This window comes from Myotis lucifugus, unplaced genomic scaffold, assembly GCF_000147115.1.
Source record: "Myotis lucifugus unplaced genomic scaffold, Myoluc2.0 scaffold_1561, whole genome shotgun sequence".
In the NCBI taxonomy this organism is placed as follows: Eukaryota; Metazoa; Chordata; class Mammalia; order Chiroptera; family Vespertilionidae; genus Myotis; species Myotis lucifugus.
The window spans coordinates 17,972-43,014 of NW_005872609.1; the positions used below are offsets into that span (position 1 = coordinate 17,972).

The 25,043-nt window shown below is 43.2% G+C and overlaps 1 protein-coding gene across 1 annotated transcript; it reads right to left on the reverse strand.

Annotated features, from left to right (window-relative positions):
• Nucleotides 1-1,265: 1,265 nt before the first annotated feature.
• Nucleotides 1,266-24,680, reverse strand: LOC106695533 (zinc finger protein 271-like). Its single transcript, XM_023748579.1, has 6 exons — nt 24,629-24,680; nt 20,322-20,897; nt 19,911-20,240; nt 17,664-17,780; nt 1,690-2,437; nt 1,266-1,635 (listed from the first exon to the last, which is right to left on the reverse strand). The coding sequence occupies exons 1-6, from the start codon at nt 24,678-24,680 to the stop codon at nt 1,266-1,268; spliced, it is 2,193 nt and encodes a 730-aa protein (XP_023604347.1).
• Nucleotides 24,681-25,043: the final 363 nt, after the last annotated feature.

Genomic DNA, 25,043 nt, shown 5'->3' on the forward strand with positions numbered 1-25,043 from the left:
TTTCATGCAATTGTGTGAAAGTAAGTGGCATGAAAGAAAGATTACTAAGAGGTTCCAGTGTCCCCAGTTCCAAGGACTGGGAAAGCTGTAAGACAGTCCCAGGGTACTGCTATTTTAGAGGTCATAAGGGTGTGAGGCCCTGAAATCAACTCATAATCCAGTACTCCTAAGCATTTATGTAGAAATCTGTGGGAAAAAGATTCGTTGAGAGCCTGTCCATCACTGCCAGAATCCATGGGCTCAGGCTGCTCAGTACCCTTGTCCAGCCAATGGGGATACATGTCCTTGAGATGACCACATTACTTGAGGACTCAATCCTCAGTGCACACTCCTGCTAGGAACCTCATCATTTAAAGGACTTCTCCATCCTGTCCCCAACTGCTGTTCTCTCTCTTCTAGTTGTTCTTCTCCTGAGCTGCTTTAGGAAAAGTTTAGAAACCTACCTCACACAATATCCCTCTTTTGTTCAGGACCATCCATAGACCCAGTTTCCTGAGAATGACAGCACAATTCTTCATGCAAAACTTTGCCTCATCTTCTTTGTTGCCTTTAGTCACAAAACAAGGCCTGGATTCCCAAATCCTCCTCATTCAGACACACTACCATGTCCTTTCAAGGTGGCATTGCAGCCTGTCAACCTCTTCCCCCATCACACCCTGTCATTCAAATCATCCAGACAGTGAAATTAAAAAAATAAAGTTACGAAAGAAAAAACATCTTTACTAAAGATCATAAACCAGAACAGAGGACAGTAAGCAATTTGCAGGTTGGTGAATTAGAAAGTAAGACAATTCATAAAAGCATAATGTCTGACCCATCATGTCCCTGAAAGTGGTAGCACTCCTTAGCTGAGGATGGGTGCTCTGGACAAACCCTTGGTCAGATGGCATTCCCTAGTCAGAAAGGAAGGAAGATCCTGTCAAGAGCTTGAAGTAATCATAATGTTCTCAAGCACAAGTGAGAACACAGAATATATTTCCCCTGAGCACACAGGGGTTGTGACTGATGCACTCTTCAGGTGAGCCAGGTGGTAGAGGTGAAATATCTTCAGCCACAAATGCTCGCTGTGACATCAATTGGGCAGTAGGTCTGGGCATGTTAGCAAGTACAATGCAGCTCCTTCAAGCCTCACTTGTGCCTGAAACTGATGAGGAATACATCAGAGTGCATGTTCCATTAAAAAGCGTTTAAATTCAGAAAAATAGGTCCCAAAGAGTCACCTTCAGTGTTGTTATACTAAGTGAGAAAAAAAATTCCCTGCACATTTAACACTTTTCTCCAGTGTGAACACTCTGGTGTTGTTTGAGGATAGACTTATCACTGAAGGACTTTCCACAATCACAGCACTCATTTGGCTTGTCACCACTGTGAACTCTCAGGTGCCTTGTAAGGTTGGATTTACGGCTAAAAGACTTCCCACATTTATTACATCCATATGGCTTCTCTCCAGTGTGAACTCTCAGGTGTACAGTGAGCTGACCCCTTTGACGAAAGGACACCCCACATTGTCTACACTCATATGGCTTTTCTCCAGTGTGAACTCTCTCATGTTGTTTAAGGGTAGACTTATCATTGAAGGACTTCCCACAACCATAGCACTCATATGGCTTGTCGCCACTGTGAACTCGCAGGTGTCTAATAAGGTCAGATTTGTGGCTAAAAGACTTCCCACATTCAGTACACTCATACGGCTTCTCTCCAGTATGAATTCTAAGATGTAGATTGAGGTAAGTCAATTTACGAAAAGATTTCCCACATTCTCTGCATTTATATGGCTTTTCTCTTGTGTGAACTCTGTTGTGTAGTTTGAGGGCAGACTTATTACTGAAGGATTTCTCATACTGTCTATACTCAGATGGCTTCTCTCCAGTGTGAACTCTCAGGTGTTTAATGAGTGCAGGTCTTTCACTGAAGAACTTCTCACATTCACTACACTCATACCGCTTTTCTCCAGTGTGAACTTTCTTATTTCGAATGACGTTTAAGTATTGTCTAAACACTTTCCTACATTTGTTACACTCATAAACCAGTTCTCCAGAACACTCCCCCTGATGTTGAACAACTTTCAGGTTGTGTTTGGCAGCATTTTCACATTCACCCCACTGGTGAAGACTATTTCCATCAAGAAATTGCTGTGAAACCTCACTGTCACAGTGTAGCTCCTCCGTGTTGAGAGTGGCCTGGTGCCGGAGAAGCTCTGAGTTGTACTGCAAGTCTTCCCCAACCTCCCTGCTGGTGGAAGGCACCAACGATAAGAAGTTGGACCTACTCACTGAGGAGGCCCTGTCCATAGCTTGTTTCCAGGGCCCCTGACCACATTCATTCCTCTGCTGCTGGTGAGGGTTTGCACAGGAACAGGAGTCTCCAACACGTGTGTCACTAGAAAAGGCTTTCATCACAAAGTCTGCTGCTTGTGAACCAGTCAGGTCCAAAATACCTTTTAACACAGAGAAACACCATTTACACAGAGGGATCTTCTGGGTGCTTGGAGCTGTCTCAGAAGCTCTGACCTGTGACTCTCCTTTTATGGATACACTCTGATCAGAACAGGCCTTATCACCATTGATTTTATGCCAACAACCTGAAAAGTGAGAAATGGTGAGGAAATGAATGTTGATTGTGGTGGCAGGGGAAGTCCCATCACAAAAGTTTGTTACACATCACACTTTGGATCCATGCAATTGTCAGAAAATAAGCGATATGCAGGAAGGGTTAATAAGAGGCTCTTGTAACTTCCTGGGCTAATGAAGATCACAAATAGGGAGGCCTCAGCAGAAATAAGACACAAATATGGCAAGCACCACATGGGTGAGAATATGGATCTCCAGCTAATACTTCAACTAACAGCATTCAGCATGGCTTGTCTGCTGGGGACGGAGATGAACTGTAAAGAGATTGGTCAGTTCTTACTCCAAGTAAAATTCAATAAAGGAGTAGCTGGTTTCGAGGACTAATTAGCACGTATGTGCACCTCATAACACATGTGCAAGTCAATGTTGCAAAATACTGCAGAGGCACCAGTGCAAAGGAACAGGTGATGAAGAGGTGAGTAGTCAGCACTGGGCCAGAGCAACACAGCTTGCTATCATATGCAGGGAAGAGAATATAACAAACAACTGACTGAATGTCTCACAAGAGCAGGCCCTGGTTCATGTAAGTAAAGACCATAACATGGCATAACGAACCTTTACGTAGAGAAAGCGGGCAGAAGTTGAAGCCATGCGTATGGACACTGTCAGCCTCCCATGAAGTGTAAGTGCAAGCTGGGACCGATTAAACTCACTAGAAGATTCCTGACTTTCTGTTTCCTATGCTTTTTGATGTAACAGGTGTTAGGGATGTTTGTGGAGTCCTTTACTCAGGACTCTCCACCCAGCTCATCCCTGGCAGCCACCGCACATTTGACAAGACAGTGGGGAAAATTAGCAGAGGTCATTTTGTTGCTGTGGGAGAGAGAAAGCTATGTCTGAGGAATAAAGGAACAGAGGTCATCACCTCAGGACACTGGGAGAGTGAAGGTCTTACCTACAGATGACACAAGTGCAAACACTTCCAGCATCACATCGCAGTACAGAAGTCTCTGAGCCTCATCAAGGAGCTCCCACTCCTCCTGAGAGAAGGCAATGGCCACGTCCTCAAAGTTCATATCCTGTCATAATGGGGAAAGTACAGCCCAAGATCAGATTCACTCCTAAGATTCTAAGTCTGTCATACTGCCCACCTTCCACATCCATCTGCTCTGTCCACTCTACAAATCGGAGAAAATACCAGGCCTTCATCCCATGAAAGCCACTGTCTTCTTATATTCCTACTGACATTTTGTCTTCCCACTATAATAAAGGCATTTGAGCACATAAAAGATACCTGAGCTCTGGACCTCCCGTATATGCCTCACTGACTTTTATCAACAGATTGGGTGTCGAAAACACAGGTTAAAGAGAGATGCTGGCGATAAAGATAGTGTGAGTGATTTGATACTGGTCTTGTCAGACAATACCCTCAGATTGTTTCTCAAAGACACCAAATACATGGCATCACACTACACCCTCTTGACCCCAATCACAAGGTGCTGAGACCATAACTTTGCACTACCTGTTGCACAGAGTTCTTTGAAACAACACTTCTCTCACACAGCTTCATTCCCAGAAGCACAACTGCAAAGGTAAGGCAAATTTGCTGTGGCGAAGACACATTGTTTCCTAATCACCTTTTCCCCCCAAATTATAGTTCACCATCTTCATAATCTCTTACCCCTTATCCATGCCAGTGGAGATTTTGAAGACTGGGTTGTATTAACCAGGGTGTCATCCCCAACAACAAAAGGCAGGTTAGTGAAATGGCACCTAAGCTCTGTACCTCGAGTGGGGCTCCAAAACATCCCACTTTACAGGCAATTACCCTAAAATTCACCTTATTGGATCATCCACACAACACCAGAAATGGACTCTCCCCTCATTCACTCTTATGTCAGTACCAGGGTCCTGTGGCCATCAATTCACATTCCCTTTTCAAGTGCACATCACTCTTTGCCACACCTGGCTCACACCTGCATTCCCTCACCCCCGTCCCCATAGTCCTCTCCTTGGCCTCTGAGTTATTACTCAGCATTTGTTGACCAGAGAATGCTTGCCAACATGTCTCACTGAACCTCCACTCAAGTCCCAGCCCCGATGGCCCTCTGCATCATGCTCAGTGAGTTTCACAGATGACCACTCAAGCTTCTAAGTCAATGGTTCTCAACCTTCTGGCCCTTTAAATATAGTTCCTCAGGTTGTGACCCAGCCATAAAATTATTTTTGTTGCTACTTCATAACTGTATTGTTGCTACTATTATGAATCATAATGTAAATATCTGATATGCAGGATGGAGTTAGACGACCCCTGTGAAAGGGTTGTTTGACCGCCAAAGGGGTCACGACCGACAGGTTGAGAACCCCACTGCTCTAAGCTAATCCACAATACTGACTGCAACTTCCCAAAGCCAGGCCACACTAAAGGTCACAATTAATCCTGGTGAGTGTTTAAAGAAGTTAATATGTATCAGCTCTAACTCATCATGTTTGAATAATTCTTTAGCCTCCAGGTAATCTCAGGTCCACTCATCTTTTAAAGGCCTTGACCACTGCAAAATGATTACCTCTCCCCAAACTCTACGTGACAACTTCTCTCCCTCTGCTGTGTTGTGACACCCACCTCCCACAAACAGTGGCCCCAGCAGGAAAGCCAGTTCTCAGGCTCACACTGTCCCTTCTGAGCTACTACCATTACCAACCTGACCATGATTCACTGTATTAAAGTAATCTACAGCCCTGGCTCATGTGTGTCAGTTGGTTGAGTAGAGACCCATGCACTGGTGAGGTCACATGCCTGGGTTGTATATATTTCAAAAAGATACCTACTGGTTCCTGAATCAGCTCACTCCGCACAAAAAGCCTTTTCACATGCTGGAACCTATGCCCTGGAGAAGCAGCCGCCAACCTTTTGGACCTCACGGAGCACCACTGGTCCATGGACCACCAGTTGGGGACCACTGCTCCAAAAGTTTCCTTAAACCAGCAGTCACCAACCTTCCGACCTCATAGACCACCAGTGGTCCACAGACAAATCATTGGCGACCACTGCCCTGGACGACCTCCAACTCATTACACTGGTTTCCAGGAAGAAGGTTCACTTCATGAAGTCCTAGTTGTGGCCTTAGGAGTCTGGGCTTAGTGTCTGTTATACCCAGGTCCATGGGCTATAAGAGCAGCTGACAGTCCCAGGACACTACTCTCGCAGAAGCCACAAGAGTGTGAAGCCCTGAAATAATCTTCACGAATCAGTACACCTAAATCATTCTGCATCTGCAGGAATTCTTGGAAAGAAAATCGTCTGTTGAGAGCCTGGCAATCACCGCCAGGCTCTATGGGCCCAGGATGCTCAGTGCCCTTGCCCAGCCCAGAGGCCAGGTGCCCTCCAGATGCCTGTATTATCTCAGGGCTCAGTCCTCAGTGCTCACTCTTGCCACTTACCTTATCATTTACAGGACTTCTCCTTCCTGTACACAGCTGCTGTCCTCCGTCTTCTAATCTGTTCTTCCTCTGAGCAATTTTAGGAAAAGTTAGAACCCTACCTCAGAAAATGTCCCTCCTGTTTTCACAACCATCTATGGTCCCAGCTTCCTGAGAATGAAAGTAAAACTCCTCGTGCAAAACCTCCCCTCCTCTCTGTGTTGCCTTTACACCCACAACAGGCCTGGGTTCCCGAGTCCTCCCTGCTCAGTCGCACCATCACGTCCTTACAAGGTGGCACTGCAGCCTTTCACCCTCTTCCCCCATCAGCCATGTGTCATCCACGAGGAACTCACCATTCTGAGCGCTGGGACCTGGGTGGCAGGACTTGAGAGGCCGGTCCCCAAGGCTGGAAGGTGAAATGGGGTCCGACTGCGGGGACGCTGTGAGCAGAGAGGAGTCCGGGAGGCACGAGGACACCAATCTCGGGCTGTTGGACTCAAGGAGCCTCAGACACACCCCGCACAGCAGGCGCGCTGCCTCCCAGGCCTCCTCCGCCTCACGACCAGTGCCCTGAAGCCTGTAAATCTGTGAACAAAGACCTAAAATGTTAAAATGACCACCAGGAGGAGGAAGGCGGAAGTTCCGCCCTAACCGGATGTTTAGACACCAAAATGCCCTTTAGCCCCGCCCACATGGGTGCATTTCCTTCTGGGTAATGTACTTTTCTTATAGGTCCTGGGGCGTACCTGCAGCCCAGGCAATGACTTAGGTCAGGGTGGGCAGCCTTTTTGTGAGTGCGTGCCCAAACCAGCAAAATCTCTGACTCAAAATTCTTCTGCGTGCCAACCCTAATTTTTTGAGAACTTGTTACACCTACTTGATATCTCTTAAGGTGTATGTATGAGAAGAACCTTGAAGAAATAAGAAAATTCATTTGAGGGACAAAAACAGTATATGATGATGAAAAATACATTTATTTTTTAATGTATACATGTACACTTATAGTCTGATAGAAAACTTTATGACTCCGTTTGATATTATCAGCAGGACTTTTGCTGCTGCATCACTGATGACAGAGATTTTACATCAGGTTTATATCTCGTGACTTTCAGAGATATGCACAAACTACTACTCTCTTTTTTTTAATTAAATCTTTATTGTTCAGATTATTACAGTTGTTCCTCTTTTTCGCCCCCATAGCTCCCCTCAACCCGGTTCCCACCCCACCCTCTGCCCTTATCCACCCCCCACTGTCCTCATCCATAGGTTTACAATTTTTGTCCAGTCTCTTCCTGCACCTCCCACACCCTTTCCCCCCCCCGAGAATAGTCAGTTCACTCCCTTTCTATGCCCCTGATTCTATTATATTCACCAGTTTATTCTGTTCATCAGACTATTTATTCACTTGATTTTTAGATTCATTTGTTGATAGATATGTATTTGTTGTTGATAATTTTTATCTTTACCTTTTTCTTCTTCCTCCTCTTCTTAAAGGATACCTTTCAGCATTTCATATAATACTGGTTTGGTGGTGATGAACCCCTTTAGCTTATTCTTATCTGTGAAGCTCTTTCTCTGACCTTCAATTCTGAATGATAGCTTTGCTGGGTAAAGTAATCTTGGTTGTAGGTTCTTGGCATTCATCACTTTGAATATTTCTTGCCACTCCCTTCTGGCCTGCAAAGTTTCTGTTGAGAAATCAGCTGACAGTTGTATGGGTACTGCCTTGTAGGTAACTGAGTTTCTTTCTCTTGCTGCTTTTAGGATACTCTCTTTGTCTTTTGCTCTTGGCATTTTAATTATGATGTGTATTGGTGTGGTCCTCTTTGGATTCCTTTTGTTTGGGGTTCTCTGTGCTTCCGGGACTAGTAAGTCTATTTCTTTCACCAGGTAGGGGAAGTTTTCTGTCATTATTTCTTCAAATATGTTTTCAATATCTTGCTCTCTCTCTTCTTCTGGCACCCCCATAATTCGGATGTTGGTACGCTTGAAATTGTCCCAGAGGCTCCTTACACTATCTTCATACTTTTGGATTCTTTTTTCTTTTTGTTTTTCCGGTTAGGTGTTTTTTGCTTCTTCATATTTTAAATCTTTGACTTGATTCTTGCGATCCTCTAGTCTGCTGTTAGAACTCTGTATAATATCTTCCAATTCAGTCAGTGTATGCTTAATTTCTCATTGGTCCTTTTTCATATCCTCAAAGGTCTCACTAGAATTATTGAGGGTCTTACTAAATTTATCGGCGTTTTCTAGAAAATTCTTGAAAAACCTAATAACCGTGGTTTTGAACTCTATATCCAGTAGTTTTCTTTCCTCCATTTCTGTCATTTGTGACCTGTTTCTTTGTCTCTGCATTTTGGCTGCTTCCCTGTGTTGATAGTGTGGCTTTCTGTGCTAGGTGTCCTATAGGGCCCAGTGGCTCAGCCTCCCCAATTACCTGAAATGGACACTATTGATGCTCCCCATTGTGGTCTTTGTGAACAGTCTTATAATGAAGCCTGGGTTGTTGTAGGCATCCCTGGGAGAAATTTACCTCCAGGCCAATTGGCTGTGAGAATCAGCTGTGTCTACAGTGGGAGAACTTCTGTGCTGGAGACACTCTTAAAGGCGATACTTGCTTCAGTGGGGCTTTGGTGCTCACTGAGTCTGCCCCCTGAGTGTGTCCCTTATGGGTCTGAGGAGTTGTAATCTGGATGGTCCCACTCTGACCACTGGGTACACTGGCTCTTGGATCTCTGAAGAGGTGCTAATTTAGCCTCTGTCTGAGGCTACCCAGCAGGAGCTATGGAGAGATGTGCAGATTTCTCTTCTTTGTGTGGGGTTTGGAGGTGCACAGATGAGGCCCAGCTGTGAAGCAATGCAAGCTACTGTGGGGCCTTGGGCCTTCTTTTGGAAGTTCTGGGTCTCTCTGACCCAGCTGCAGTTTGTTAGGTAATTTTCAGATTGCAAAGGGCCACACCTTTCATATGCAAAAGCCTCTGCACACAGCTTGGGTGGGGCAGGGTCTCAGGGAATAAGCAGGGTGGAGCAAACAGCTATGGCTGATCTTCAGTCCTACCCTAAGAGGCTACAGGTCTCAGTGTCCCAGTAATCACTGCAAGCACCTCTGAGAGAAAGCTGCCCTGGAGTTCCGACCAATGCCAGACAGTCCAGTTTCTCCCCATATGAGTCTGGGTTCCCAGAGACTCGCCTGGAACTGGAGTTCAGAGCAGTTGGGAGCTTGTGTCTCCCTCCCCGTTGAAAAAGACAACTGTGTCCTCAGCATGCACCTCCGTACCTCTGCACTTTACTTCCACACCTCCTCTGAGTCTCAGTGTGCTTTTCTCTTTCCTTCTAGTTGTAGAATTTCCACTCAGCTTTCCCGTGGTTCTGGATGATGTCCATTTTGTCTTTTTGCTGTATTTTTGAAGTAGTTGTGAGAGGCAGCAATTTCCAGTGTTTACCTATGCCACCATCTTGGTTTCTCTCATGAGCTACTACTTTCATCCATCAGGCTACTCCTATTACCAGACTTAACAAAATTCATCACTGAGAACAAAGATTCATAAGCATATTTGGATGAAAACATGGAGAGTAACGCTGTTGCAAAGATTTTTAAACAGAAAAAATTTTCTGGAATGGCATTCCAAGTCCTCAATAGTTTGTTTTTGACACTATTGAAATTGCTCTTCCCCTCTCTCGTCAATCCATGTCTATGGTCTTTAAGATAACTTGTTATGTAAAATTATTTATTTATCTAAGATGCACCTACACTGAATTTATCTGAAAAATAAAAAAGTTGATATTAAGAAAAAAATTGTAAATAGAAGATTATAAGAGAGCGTTTCGTGTGCAAGCAAGTTACTGGCACACCATGTTTGGCATGCATGCCAGGGGTTGCCCACCCCTGACTTAGGTGAATTAGAGTGTTGTGGCCCAGCAAGTGACTCCTGGGGAGGGACTAGATGGGACCAGAGGCCTGGCTAACTGGAGTCGACTAACAGATCTCTGAGGGGAAGGAGGTGGAGAGAAATGCAAGAGATCCACCAAAGAATATACACAGAGGAGGAAATGGGAGACATCGATAATATATCAACAATAAAAAAATATATGTATTTTGGTAAATTTTAAAATAATGCAGCCCAGCTGGTGTAGCTCAGTGGTTGAGCTTCGACCTAGAACCAGGAGGTCATGGTTCCTTTTATTTTATTCTTATTTTTTAAATAATTTGTTGTTTAAAGTATTATATATAGTATTACATATAAATCCTTTTTCCCCCATGGAGTTCTGCCCAGCCACCCCCATGCCTCAGCACATGCCCTTACCCACTAGTGCAGGGGTGGGCAAACTTTTTGACTCGAGAGCCACAATGGGTTCTTAAACTGGACCGGAGGGCCGGAACAAAAGCATGGATGGAGTGTTTGTGTGAAGTAATATAAATTCAAAGTAAACATCATTACATAAAAGGGTACCATAATTTGTTGTTTAAAGTATTATATATAGTATTACATATAACTCCTTTTCCCCCCATGGAGTTCTGCCCAGCCACCCCCATGCCTCAGCACATGCCCTTACCCACTAGTGCCTGTATCCATTGAGTACGCTTATATGAATGCATATAAGTCCTTTGGTTGATCCCTTATCCCCTCCTTCCCCTGGCTTCCTTCTGAAGTTTGACAGTCTGTTGGAGGCTGGTGTTGGGGTTATAAAGACGATTTCCTGAGACAAATGTATTGTAAATGCCTAAGGCTTCTCATTATCTCACATAGTATTTCATCTATTATATATCCTGCCCCATTACAGTGTCCTCCAGCCAGTTTTTGAAATTCTGTGGAAGCTTACCATCATCACTGTTTCCTTGTACATTTCTGTCTTTGTCATTTTGCCCTGGAGAACTATCCTTGTGGTGAGTAAACTAAAGCAATTTACAAATGCACTTTTACTCATAAATAAGCAAACATGTTCAAGCCCCTGGATTTTTTATGTGCTTTCAGGACTGTGAATTTCCCTCTGGGAATGATTTTTCTGAAGAGGCTGCCCATAAGCTCTTCTGAGGACAGCCTGGGGCTGGAGGCAAACTGTGAGACCTCCTGAGGAGAAGGTCAAGTCCTGCCACAGCGCCCACATGCCAGCCAGGATCCCCCTTTCTAATTTCAGTTGTCCAAAGCAGCCACAATGACCTGCCTTCATCTCCCAAACTGGGTGAACACCATCACAGCCCATGGGGCCCCTGGGCTGTGCTGGTGTTCACATGTGTGTGGACTGCCTGGTTAATAAACACATATACTGACTTTAGAGTGAGATTAAAATGGGGATTGAGAGATACACACACACCAGTTCTTTTGCTCCATTACTTTCATACCTTCAGTAGTTGATTCCTGTAATTGCCCCGACCAGTGATGGGGCATCTCCCAAATGGAAGCCCAAAATCCAGCAGGCCTTCCAACTGGACTCTGCCACCTCTTCCTGGATTGTCTTAGGGAGGCCCCCACTGACCACCACCGGTTTCATCTTATGCCTGAGCTCCTGTCGCCTGTCACAGCTGTCCTGTTCACTGTCTGTGGGCTGTCCTCCACTAGGACACCAGCTCCTAAGGGAGGGGGAGTCTGTATCTCCAGAGTCTGGAACAGTTGGGGTCAACAGTGTCCATGCCCTCGGTCCTTACAGGTCTCAGCTGTGTCCGCCCTTGGCTGCTGCCTCCTCATCCAGTCTGATTCCAATTCTCATTCCTAGAGCCTTCCCTCAGCCTGACCACTCAAGGACCCTGCCCCTCTACAGCCCTGTCCCAGACCCCAACCTCTCTGCTCCTTCACCCACACACCCCAGCAGCACACTATGTAACCCAGGACAGGACCACCTGGCTCAGCAGCCTGCTCCCGCTCCTGCTGGGCAGATAGGGAATCAACCTCTGCAGAGACAGCTCCTCTCCCTCCCTGGGCAGGGCAATGGCTGGAGCACTTCATTACAGTGGACTAGGCTGGCCCTGCCTGGGTCACAAGTTTTCTTGTAGCACATGCTGATCCCAGGTCATGACATCCCAGGAACACCTGCAACGGAGCTTGTTCCATTTCCCACTAATCATGGCCCCAAAGAACAGAGCAGCCACCAGCCTGGACTAGGACTAGGGAGGGACTGAGAGCCACATACTCGGCCCAGCACCAACTCTCCCTGGCAACTGCCTTGGGTTATTCCTGCCCACACACACCCACCTGCCCTGCTACCACTGCTGCTCCCAACCTTGACACCTGAAAGGTTCTGGGCTTCTCAACCAACTGATTGTGAAATAACCCAGTCTCAGCCCCTGACTGGAGGTGCAGAAACCACAAGTGGCATGTCCTAGACCAGCCATGGGCAAACTACAGCCCGCGGGCCAGATCCGGCCCATTTGAAATGAATAAAACTAAAAAAAAAAAAAAAAAAAAAAAAAAGACCGTACCCTTTTATGTAATGATGTTTACTTTGAATTTATATTAGGTCACACAAACACTCCATCCATGCTTTTGTTCCGGCCCTCCGGTCCAGTTTAAGAACCCATTGTGGCCGTCGAGTCAAAAAGTTTGCCCACCCCTGTCCTAGACCCATGGTCGGCAAACCGTAGCTTGTGAGCCACATGCAGCTCTTTGGCCCCTTGCACAAAATACCACGTGCGGGCGCGCACATACAGTGTGATCAAAACTTCGGGGCCCATGCGCAGAAGTCGGTATTTTGTGGAAGAGCCGGTATTTTGTGGAAGAGCCACACTGAACGTGCCAAAGAGCCTCATGTGGCTCATGAGCCTCGGTTTGCTGAGCACAGTTTGCCCACCACTGTCTTAGACCAAAGCTTTTTCCAGCTTGTTTTTAGTCCCAGGGATGCCATCATCCCCTGTGGGTGATTGTGCAGCTCAGCCCAGGATCCCCACATGCCACACTTACAGCAGCAGCACCTCCCATACTGTTCTCTGGACCATTGCCTGCTCTACCCTCATGTGAACCCTGGCTGCTGGTCACTATGGGGCCCCTGGGCTGTGCTGGTGTTCACATGTGTGGACTGACTGGGTGAATAAACACATATATTAATTTTAGAGTGAGAGGGAAATAGGGATAGAGAGACAGGCACACACAGTTCTTTTGTTCCATTACGTTCATACCTTCAGCGGTTGATTCTTGTAATTGCCCGACCGCTGATAGAACTTGTAACCTTGGCATATCATTGAGATGATTCTCTGACCCACTGAGCTATTTGGCCACAGCAAGACATATGTAGCAATTTATGTATCATACCCAATAATGTGTGAATAAATAGATACAAAAACCATCATGATGACAGAGAGTGGTGGAAGGCAAGCTAGGATTCATGGGGTTTCATAAGTGTCTTTTACATGGGTATATTTCAGGTAAACTATTTCTAAGGCAGACTGCATTTTTGCATCTGTTTTTTTATATGCCGAGAATGAGGCACTGATAAGGGCAGGAGGAACTTGGTTTCAGCCATGCAGGAATGCATGGAAACACCAAAGGCATATGCTTAAAAATATATACATTAAATCAGATATACTTACATCAAACTTTAAGAAAGTATTATAAGTTGACAGTTCCCAATAATTCTATTTTACTTTGAGAGTTCTTGAGCATATTTGTTGCTATTGTATCAGTATGTTGCAAGTAAAATATAATGATGTGCTACTGCTATATCTTAACATGTCTATGTTCAATGCCATCATTTTAGCAGTTTGCAACTGACAATGATGAGAGTATTTACAACAGGAAAATTAACAAAGATTATAAACCTACTCTTCACTTAATGTATTATTCAATGCTTAAACTTAAAAAAGTGGTACTGGAGAATGTAAACAATGCAGAATAAATGTATAAGTATATGCTACAAGTTTGCTTAAATTGAACATAAAATAAAAATGAAGAAAAACAAGTTTCCTTCCAGTATTCAAAACCTGTGGTTCCATATAGCAAAGAAGTCACTTGACTCATTGAGGAATGAGTGAAATTCAAACATCTGTCTTAGATTCTACACAGTCCACCTTCAGGTTAAAATAATGAATTTATTTAAACAATTTGAAAGAGATTAGAAGCTGACTTTATTAACAAAGGAGATAAAGACAGTGTAAATAAATGTGTGAAAAACTGTTCACCATCAAAAATTCTTAGGTAAATTGAATTAAAACAAAAGTGAGTTAACACTAGTCTCAATTTTGGGTTCTCTTTCAAAAGATTAACCATTGCGTGTGCTGGCAGAGTTGCATAAAAACTGGATTTATTTTATACTGTGGTTTTGTGGAAGGCAAAAACAATGACCATTTTGGGTCACACTTCCACATACGTTAAGGTGTGAATCATTCACCTACACAACAACAGTTTGATAAGTAAAACATATACATAAATAGAAATAACTGAACAATAATATTCCCAGAAGATTTATTTATGATACCTGACACCTTGAAATAACCATCATCATAGACATATCAAAGGCAAAGTCATTATCCATAGAACACAATTCTACTCACCAATCAAAAAGTAACTATTCACATAGGGATAAGTGTTGAATCTCAAAATAACTGTGTTGCATGAAGAAAACCACTATTTGGTAAACAACACACCTTATAGTGCCTATAAAATTATGAAAAATATGAACTAATCTATTGTATAGGAAGGACTATCAATGACTGCATTGAGGGCTGAGGAAAACAGAGAGATTATAAAAGGGCAGGAGGTATCAAAAATAGGTTTAGATTTGATGGTATGAACAAATATAATTAATAAATAATAATACAAGAATATACTTGGCCCTGGCCAATATGGCTCAGTTGACTGGGCGTGGTCCCATTCACTGAAAGGTCGCTGGTTCCATTCCAGGTCAGGGCACATGACCATCTCCATCACCTGTAGGTGGCAGGGAAGAGGCAAGAGAACATCCTATCTCCCTCTCCCTTTTCCTTTCCTCTCCCTAAAACAAACAAACAAACAAACAATAAAACTAATTATTCAAATATTTTTTAAAAATATATTTTATTGATTTTTTACAGAGAGTAGGGGAGAGGGATAGAGCTTTAGAAACATCGATATGCTGCCTCCTGCACAACCCCTACTGGGGATATTCCCACAACCAAGGTACATGCCCTTGTCCGGAATCGAACCTGGGACCCTTCAGTCCGCAGGCCGATGCTCTATTCACTTAGTCAAACCGGTCAGGGCTATTCAAATATTTTTTAAAAGAATCTCTGTTTAGTATTCTTAGAACTGTTAAATCAATTTTTGCCTCACCTGGTATATTGGTGACAGATAATCATATTTCATGTGTGACAGTTTCACAGTTTTATCCTTATGTCAAAGCTCACCAGGTAGTACACATTAGAAAAGTGCGCTTTGTTGCATGTCAATTCTCATTTCCTGGGCAGAACAGCCTTGTCTCAGTGGCAGCAAATACTGGCAAGCAGTGAAGACTATCGCCATCAGAATCAACAGGAATTCTGACTGGTTACAAAAGACACATTTTTAGACTGATTACAGGATTATCCTTTCCCTATCTTTTAGGTCTTGACTGATGAGCAAATTTTGAGCTGAACAACCCAGAAGGGCCAGGGGAATAAAAAAAAAACCTGTTAGATTATTTTTTTTCTGCCAATGACGTCAGCCACAGGAAACAGGTATGGAGGTCCCGAGAACTGTACACCAAGGTCACGTAAGCCACAGTGCTGGAAGCTGGTCCATCCTTGCTGCTTGACACAGTCACTGCAGGGAAGAAACATCTGCACAGCATATGTTTCAAGGGACCTGGCGTATATGGCATACTCTTCCTAATGTTTGCTCACCTTCTTGGCGCTATGTGTTTTAACCAAGGTCACCTCTCTGAGAAAGGTTGTTTTCCCAGGCAGGGATTTTTCCCTGAAGTTAAGGAGGGAATAAAACCCCTTAACTAAGTGCCAGGCGGGTAGTTAATCACTTTAACTACAAACAATCACGCTTAAGCTACATAATCTTTACTCCCTGGAATGGAGATAAGAAACGCCCTGACCTTTGGAATAGAAATTGATAGGATTAAAATCAACTGGTATAAATACAGATGTAACAAGACAATAAAAGACAGAACCTGGCGACAGAACCTGGCTGGAGAACCTAGACAGAACTTGGCTGGAGATCCTGGCTAGGCTGCTGATCAACTGAATGCTGTCTCCGTGTCATTCCTTCTTCTCCGACTCCGTCCACAACTTTGGGGACCCCTGGACCTGTTGGGGTTTGACCCCAACACCACAGTCCTTTGATCATTTGTGGAAAATGTTCAGAAGAGGCACTTTTCATCTAAGTCACTGTAGTCTTTCCCATTCACTATGAATACAGTGTTTCTGTCCTAATGTTGGTTCCATCTAAACATCAGAGTCTTACAACAAATGACACCAGCATATGAAATTTCATACATCATGGCACATGGCACCTTTACAGTATGTGGGGAGGATTTCCCCTAACATTGCTGAGAATGAGGTAATACATACTGTGATGGAGAATATAATTCACATTGTTCACGGAAAGATAGCGAAGGCCTTCTCTTCATGGAAAACATTGACCTCACCAATAAAAGAGGCACCAGACTGCAAATTAGAACCAGAAAGTACTGCAGTCTTTCTTTTAAGACCTTGGGCAGCAATACAAAATAAGCCAACATTTGACAAAGAGAAATGTTCTGTTATCATGCTATGCCTTCCAAAGCACAGAAAGTTTAGGAGCCACTATATTTTTTTACCCTACATGATGACAGATCACAAGTTTTTCCATTTATCTCAGGGTGTGAATAGAACCAACAAAACTAATGGTACAAAAGAAAAAACACCTTTACAAAAAGATCATAAACCAGAGCAAAGGACAGCGAGAGGTTTGCAAGTTAGTGAAATGGAATATGAAACAATTCATCACATGATGTGAGAAGCACAATGTCCCTGACAGAGGTACCACTTCCTGGCTAAGTACAGGTGCCCTGGACGAAACCTGGGTCAGAACAATCCTCTAGTCATAGAGAAAGGAATGAAGATCCAGCCAGGAGCTCAGAGTATTCATAATTTTCTCAAGCACAACTTCTGAACAAGGAGGGGTTGTGAATGCTGCATACTCTTCGGGTGAGCCAGGTGGTAGAGGTGAAAGAGCTTTTGCACAAATACTCGCAGTGACATCAGTAGGCTTGTGGGCCCAAGGAGGTTAGCAAGTGCAACGCAGCTCCTTAAAGCCCCACTAGATCCTGAAACTTATGAGGAATCTGGCAGAGTGTATGTTCTGACAAAAAGGTTTTTATATTTAGGTAAATGGGTCTAAAACCTTCTCCGTAGGTGTTGTTATGCTGAATCAGAAAGATAAAATATTCCCTGCCCATTTAAAGCTTTTCTCCTGTGTGAACTCTATGGTGTTTAATGAGGTTAGAGCTATCACGGAAGTACTTCCCACAATCACTACACTCCTAAGGCTTTTCTCCAGTGTGAACTCTGTGGTGCTGAATTAGGGTAACTTTTTTTCTAAAGAACATTCCACAATCACTACACTGATACGGCTTTTCTCCCATATGAATACTATGGTGTTGAGTACTGGTGAGGCTTGTCACTCAAAGAGAATACTTTCACACATGAATACCCAAAGAATGCTTTATGTGCAACAAATGCTGCTTCTAACTAAGTCAGGTGCAGAGTATATTTTACCACTGAGAAACAACACTTACACAGAAGGGCTTTCTGGCTTGCTGGAGCTGTGTTAGAAGCCCTGACCTGTGACTGTCCTTCCACAGATACACTCTGCTCAGAAGGTGCCACCTTATCTTCCATTTTCTGACAAAAACCTAAAAACACAGAATGATAAGGAAATGAATGTTGACTGTGGTCCCATGGGGATGATCTGATTCAAACATGTATTCTACAAAATACACTGTTTTCATGCAATTGTCTGAAAGTAAGCAGTGTACAGGAAAGATTAATAAGAGGTTCCAGTGCCCCAGGTCCAAGGACTAGAAGAGATGTAAGACAGTCTCAGGACACCACTATTTCAGAGGTCATAATATCAGGGTTGAAGAGTGGTTAGGGGCACTCAGGCAGGAAGGCAAGCATTTAAGGGCATCAGGCAGGTAGGCAGAGGGTTTAGGGGCGATCATGCAGGCAAGCAGGCAGGCAGGCAGGCAAGCAGTTAGGAGCCAGCAGTCCCGGATTGCCATAGGGATGTCCAACTGCCAGTTTAGGCCCAATTTGACCTTACTGGCAGTTGGACATCCCCGGAGGGGTCCTGGATTGTGAAAGGGTGCAGGCCGGGCTGAGGGACCTGCTCCCTTCCCACTGCCCTGTACACAAATTTCGTAAACTGGGCCTCTAGTAAAATATAATGATTTGCTACTAAAATATATCCTTGTTCAGTGCCATCATTTTGGCAGTTTGAAACTAACCACAATGAGGGTATTTATATGATGGAAATTAACAAAGACTATGAACTTAGAATTCACTTAATGTATTTTTGAATGCTTAGACTTATAGAAGAATGGTGGAGAATGTTAACCATGCATATAAAACCTGTAAGTATAAGGTACACGTGGGCTTAAATTGTACATAGAATAAAAATTGAGAAAATCAGTTTTCCTTACGGTATTAAAAACCTATAGTTGCATACAGGAAAGAAGTCAGTTGAGATATAGAGGAATGAGTGAAATTCAAATATATATCTCAGACTGTGAAGTGTCCTCATATAGGTTAAAATAATAAGTTATTTTTAAAAAAAATATATTTATTGATTTTTTACAGAGAAGAAGGAAGAGGGACAGAGAGTTAGAAACATCGATGAGAGAGATCGATCAGCTGCCTCCTGCACGCCCCCTACTGGGGATGTGCCCGCAACCAAGGTACATGCCCTTGAGCAGAATCGAACCTGGGACCCTTGAGTCCGCAGGCTGACGCTCTATCCACTGAGCCAAACCGGTTCGGCAATAATAAGTTATTTTAAAAAAGGCAAAAATCCTGAGCCAACATTTTAAAAAAGGAGGTAAAGACAATATAAACTAATGTTCACCATCAAAAATTCTTATGGAATAGAATTAAAACGAAAGCAATTTCACATCTAGGCAATTCCAGGCCTACCATTTAAAAGGATTAACCACCAAATGTGATGGCAGGGTTGAAAAAAACTGGAATTTTTATATACTGTGCCTGGGTGGGAAGGCAAAGTGCATGACCATTTTAGATCACAGTTCTGCAAACATTAAAATGTGAAATATTAACCTAGATTGCAAATGTTTGACTAGTAAAATATCTATTAAATAACTGAACACAAATATTCCACACAGATTTATTTATAATACCCCAAATCTGGAAATAACCAATTTTATAGAGAGATCAATATATAAAGTTGTTATCAATAGAACACAATACTCAGCAATAAAACAAATTCAATATTCACATAATAAATTTGTATTGGATCTCAAAATATCTGTGGCATAAGGAAAGCAGTATTTGTAAAAAAGTATACACCTTATAGTGCACATAAATTTATAAAAAATATGAACTAATCTAAAGGATGAAAAATGAATGATTGCATGGAAGACTGGGAAAGTCAGAAACAGATTATAAAAGGGAGGGAGGAAAATGTAGAGTGTGGGAAATGTAGGATTAGAGTTGTTGGTATGAAAAATAAATAATATGTAAATATAGCAGAATAAACTCTGCTTTAACCATGTACCTCATCTGGGTGGGTGTCATCCAGTGCACTGAAACGTCAACTTCAGTGTTGTTATTCTGAGTAAGAAAAAGGAAACATTCCCTAATCATTTAAGGCTTTTCTCCACTGTGAAGTCTCAGGTGTCTTATAAGGTTACATTTTTGGGTAAATGATTTCCCACAATCTGTACACTCATAAGGCTTTTTTCCAGTGTGAATTCTCTGATGTTGAATGAGGGTGGAACTCTTACTGAATCACTTCCCACAATCTGTACATTCATATGGCTTTTCTCCAGTGTGAACTCGCTGGTGCTTATTGACATCAGACCTATATCTGAAAGATTCTCTACAATCACTACACACATAAGGCTTTTCTCCAGTGTGAATTCTTTGATGGCGAATGAGGGTAGAACTCTCATGGAAGGACTTTCCACAACCTGTACACCCATGTGGCTTTTCTCCAGTGTGAACTCGCTGGTGTTGATTGACATAAGACTTATATCTGAAAGACTTCCCACATTCACCACACTTAGAAGGCTTTTCTCCAGTGTGAATTCTCTGATGTTGAATGAGGGTGGAACTGTTATTGAAGGACTTCCCACAATCTGTACACTCATATGGCTTTTCTCCAGTGTGAACTCTCTTATGTATAATGAGGTTAAAGTTTCGTCTGAAAACTTTCCTACATGTGTCACACTCATAAACCAGTTCTCCAGAACAGACATCCTGAGATTCAACAACTTTCTGTTTCTGACCGGCAGCTATTTCACATTCAGCCCACTGGTGATGACATTTTCCACTGAGATATTCTTGTGAAACCTCACTGCCACAGTGTGGTTCTTTAGTGTTCTGAGAAGCCTGGGGCTGGAGAAGCTCTGAGGGAGCTTGGATGTCTTTCCCAACCTCCTTGCTCTTTGAAGGCACCTCTGAGAAGTAGAAGCTGCACCTGGTCACAAATGAGGGCCTGTCCATAGCTTCTTTGCAGGATGTCTCTCCACTGACATCCTTCTGTTGCTGGTGAGGGTTTTCACTGAAACAGAAGTCTCTCACACAAGCCTCACTGAAGAAGCATTTGTGCTCAAAGTATTCCATTTGTGACTGAGTCAGGTGCAAAATATCTTTTAACACTGAGAAAAACCGTTTACAGGAATGCGACTTCTGGGTTGTTGGAGCTGTCTCAGAAGCCCTGACACGTGACTCTCCTTGCACAGAAACACTCTGATCAGAATAGGCCTCCTCATTATCCATTTTATGCCAACAACCTGAAAACAGAAAAAAGGTGAGGAAATGAATGAAGACTGCAGTGACAGGGGGAAGTTCCATTACAAAGTAGGTGGCCTATGACAGCTGGGCTCCATGCAATTTTCAGAAAAGAAGAGGTGTGCAGGAAGCATTAATAAGAGGCCTCTGTGAAGTTCTGGGCCTCTGTAGATCATAAAGAAGGAAGACTACCCTGGGAATATGACACAAAGATGAAAAGCACCACATGAAGAGAGGTAAGACTTCTAGCCCTTTCTTAGGCTAACAGTGTTCAGTAGGGCTTGTTTGCAGGTGACATAAGCAAACTGTGCAGAATTTTGCTTATGTCTTATTTAAATAAAAATTCAATAAATGAGTAGCTGGTGTTTGAAACCTACTTAAGCATATATGTGCACTTCATAACACATGTGTAAGTCAGTGTTAAAGAATACTGCAGAGGCAGCAATCCAGAGGAACAGGTGATGTAAAAATGCCACAATGTGAACATAGCACAAAGCCAGGAAGTCACAGGTGAAGTGACATGTCAGATAGAGTAAAGTGGGTAAAAGATAAGGTAGGAATGTGATGTAGCCAGTGGCACTTGCATCTGAACACTGATGGGAAAGAGCTGGTTCCTGGTATGAAGGAGGGTTTTACAAGAATAGCCCATGGTTCATGCAAATAAAGACCATAATCTGGCACAGACAGTCACCCAGGAGTTTAGCTATAGGAAAGGAGCAGAGGTAGAAGCCATGGATCCAAATATAGTCACCTTCCCAAGAAGAGAAACAGCAGGCAGGATCCATTAAGCTGTTTGTAAGACGCCTGACTTCCAGAAATTTCCTGCACTTCCTGAGGCAAATGTTGTAAGAGAAGTTTGTGGAGTCTATTGATCAGGGCTCTCCACAGTGCTCAGCACTGGCAGCCATAGCACATTTGAAAAGACAGTGAGGAATATTTGCAGAACCCATGGTCTGGCCGTGAGAGATAGAGTGCAATGCCTGGAGAATAAAGTAAGAGAGAACGTCACCTCAGGACACAAGGAGAGATGTGAAGGTCTTACCTACAGATGCTACAAGTGCAAACACTTCCAGCATCACATTGCAGTACAGATGTCTCTGAACCTCATCAAGAAGCCCCCACTCCTCCTGAGAGAAGGCAATGACCACGTCCTCAAAGTTCATATCCTGTCATAGTGGGGACAGTACAGACCATGATCAGATTCTCTCCTAATATTCCACGTCTGTCAAACTGTTAACCCACCACATCCATCTGCTCCCTCTACTTCTCACATCAGAGAAGATAGCAGGCCTTGGTCCCATCAAAGTCAAACTCTCCTTACATTCCTTCTGATGCTGTGTCTTCCCACAACAATAAAGACAGTTGAGCAGATAGAAGATACCGGTACTCTGGGTCTCAATGTGAGTCACATTGCCCCTACTCGATAACAGTAGGTGTCACGTGTTAGGGTAATGAGAGCTGTTGCACATAAAGGGAGTGTGAGTGATTTGTTACTGGTCTTTTTAAGTAATATGCTTTTTTTCTCTCAATTTTCCCTCCAGGACACCAAAAAACATGGTGTCACACTTCAGCCTTCTGAGTCCAAACCCAGATTGCTGAGGCCATTACATTTCACTACATCATTTTTTCCCCACAGAATTCTTTGAACCACACTCCTCTCATGCAGCTTCATTCCAAGAGACACAACTTCACTTGCTCTGCATACTCCCTACTGGGGATGTTCCTCGCTCTTTTCACACAAATATGCTGTGAAAACGACAGGTTGTTTCCTAATTAGCTTGTATTGTTCTAAAATGTTAAAATGTATTGTTTTGCAAATGTTCGACTGTGAAGTGTCCTCATATAAGTTAAAATTTGGACTGAGGCCCTCAGTGCTTCCAGATTTTTCTGCTGGAAGTGACAGCTTCATTCCCAGGGCCTCAGTCCAAATGTTTACTACATGTGCCAGTCCCTGGATTCAATGCTTCACATGCATTATTATTTCAAGGTAAATAATCAAAGAGATGATTCTCCTATGAACGTAACACTTCCTACTACGAATTTCTCCATCTGAGTTTATGGTGCTTTCATACATTCAGGTGCTAATCCAAACCAATTAGCTTGTTTTTCAAAATTCTAATTGATTATCTCTATAATGTATTTCCCTCTTACCGTCTCCCTTCCTCATGCCAGTGGAGATTTTCTTTTTTTTAAAGAATATATTTTATTGATTTTTCTTACAGAGAGGAAGGGAGAGGGACAGAGAGTTAGAAACATCGATGAGTGAGAAACATTGATCAGTTGCCTCCTGCACACCTCCTACGGGGGATGTGCCCGCAACCAAGGTACATGCCTTTGACCGGAATCGAACCTGGGACTCTCGAGTTCGCAGGCCAATGCTCTATCCACTGAGCCACACCGGTTAGGGTGCCAGTGGAGATTTTCAAGCACAGGTGACACTGATGTCTGCTATCTCATTCCTATTGATCAGTGAGGCAGCCCTCAACAAGAAACGGCAGTTAAGCATATATAGTTTAAGCTCTTCATCTGGCATGTCAAACCACAACAAATGTTCTTTTCAGGAATTACCCTAAAATTCCCCATATATCATCCAGTCCCCACCAGAAATGGACTCACCCTTCTTTCATTCTTATGTTAATGTCAGGGCCCTGCAGCCTTGAATTCACGTACCCTCTCCAAGTGCACACCATTTTTTTCTACCACACTTGTCTCACACCAGCACTCCCACAGCCTAAGCACCCATGTCATCTCCTTGGCCTCATACACATTATTGAGTATGTGTGACCCAGAGAATGCCTAGAAACTTAAAACTGAGTGATGTACTACCTGTAAATCATAGTCCACAACCATAGAGGAAGGGTTGTGTCCTGCTATGAAGGCCTCTGTCCCTGCTTGTTTTTTTCCTTTGACCTCACCTAATGTGAACCACATGAGATCTCAGATATTCAGAGCTCACTTTCATTGTTAATGCACTTGATGTCTCTTCACCAGTCACAACCTTTCATCACTTATGGCCCTCTACCCATGCCCAGTGAGTCTCTGAGATGATCACTCATGCCCCTAAGCCAGTGGTCAGCAAACTCATTAGTCAACAGAGTCAAATATCAATGGTACAATGATTGAAATTTCTTTTGAGAGCCAATTTTTTAAAACTTAAACTATATAGGTAGGTACATTGTTATTAACTTAATTAGGGTACTCCTAGGCTTAGGAAGAGCCACACTAAAGGGGCCAAAAAGCCACATGTGGCTCGCAAGCCTCAGTTTGACGACCATGGCCCTAAGCAATTCCACCAAACTGACTGCAACAACTCAGCCACAGCAATGGTAATCAGAAGCCCCAGTAAGTGTTTAGAAAAAAAAAACACCAATCACAATCTCATCTTACTTACAATATTCTTTGGCATCCAATTCAAAACAAACAAACACAAAATGGTGATCTACACCTCCTATCTGGTCTATACATTTTCCACTACATTTAAGGAAGTATTCCTATTGAACTGCTCATCAGAATTCTAGACGCTCTTGAACTGCTGTCTGAAATACCCTAACAAGCCAGAAAATAAAAGTTTTTGTATCTCCTATGAACATAACACTTCCTAATACGAATTTCTCCATCTGAGTTTATGGTGCTTTCATACATTCAGGTGCTAAATCCAAGCCTTAATGTCAACTCTGACTATTACCTCTCTGTCTCTCTCAACCCCAACATTAGAAAATCCAGGTGGCCACACCTAAATCACCGATCCGGAATGCCACTGCTCCTTCCGTCTCCACAGCCACCATCATGAGCCAATTACCATCACACTCACCCAGTCTATCACAGCTGCTTCCTTCCTAGTCTTTCTACCTCCTACCTCACAGGCATATTGTTCATCATGCTGCAGCCACAAGGAGTCTAATGAGATCTGGGTCAGATCACCTGCCACCACTGTTGCAAATCTGCCATGCTCCCATCACCTGTAGAGCAGACTCCAAAGTTGTCACAAAGCTCCTCTAGACCTGATTTTCTCCCATTTTTAATAATTCCCTCTTTTTATTTATTTTTCTTTATTTTTTAAAGACTTTTTTTTATTGATTTTTTACTGGGAGGAAGGGAGAGAGATAGAGAGTTAGAAACATCAATGAGAGAAACATCGATCAGCTGCC

What these genes read in the sequence shown, in the direction of transcription:
- LOC106695533 (XM_023748579.1), bottom strand. Translation starts at nt 24,680, where the DNA reads ATGGTGGCTGTGGAGACGGAAGGAGCAGTGGCATTCCGGATCGGTGAT. An exon ending in TGGAGAAAAGCCATATGAAT is followed by an intron (nt 17,781 to 19,910) that starts GTACAGATTGTG and finishes CTGTGTTTTTAG; the next exon opens with GTTTTTGTCAGAAAATGGAA. An exon ending in AAGCCAGAAAGCCCTTCTGT is followed by an intron (nt 2,438 to 17,663) that starts GTAAGTGTTGTT and finishes CTGTGTTAAAAG; the next exon opens with GTATTTTGGACCTGACTGGT.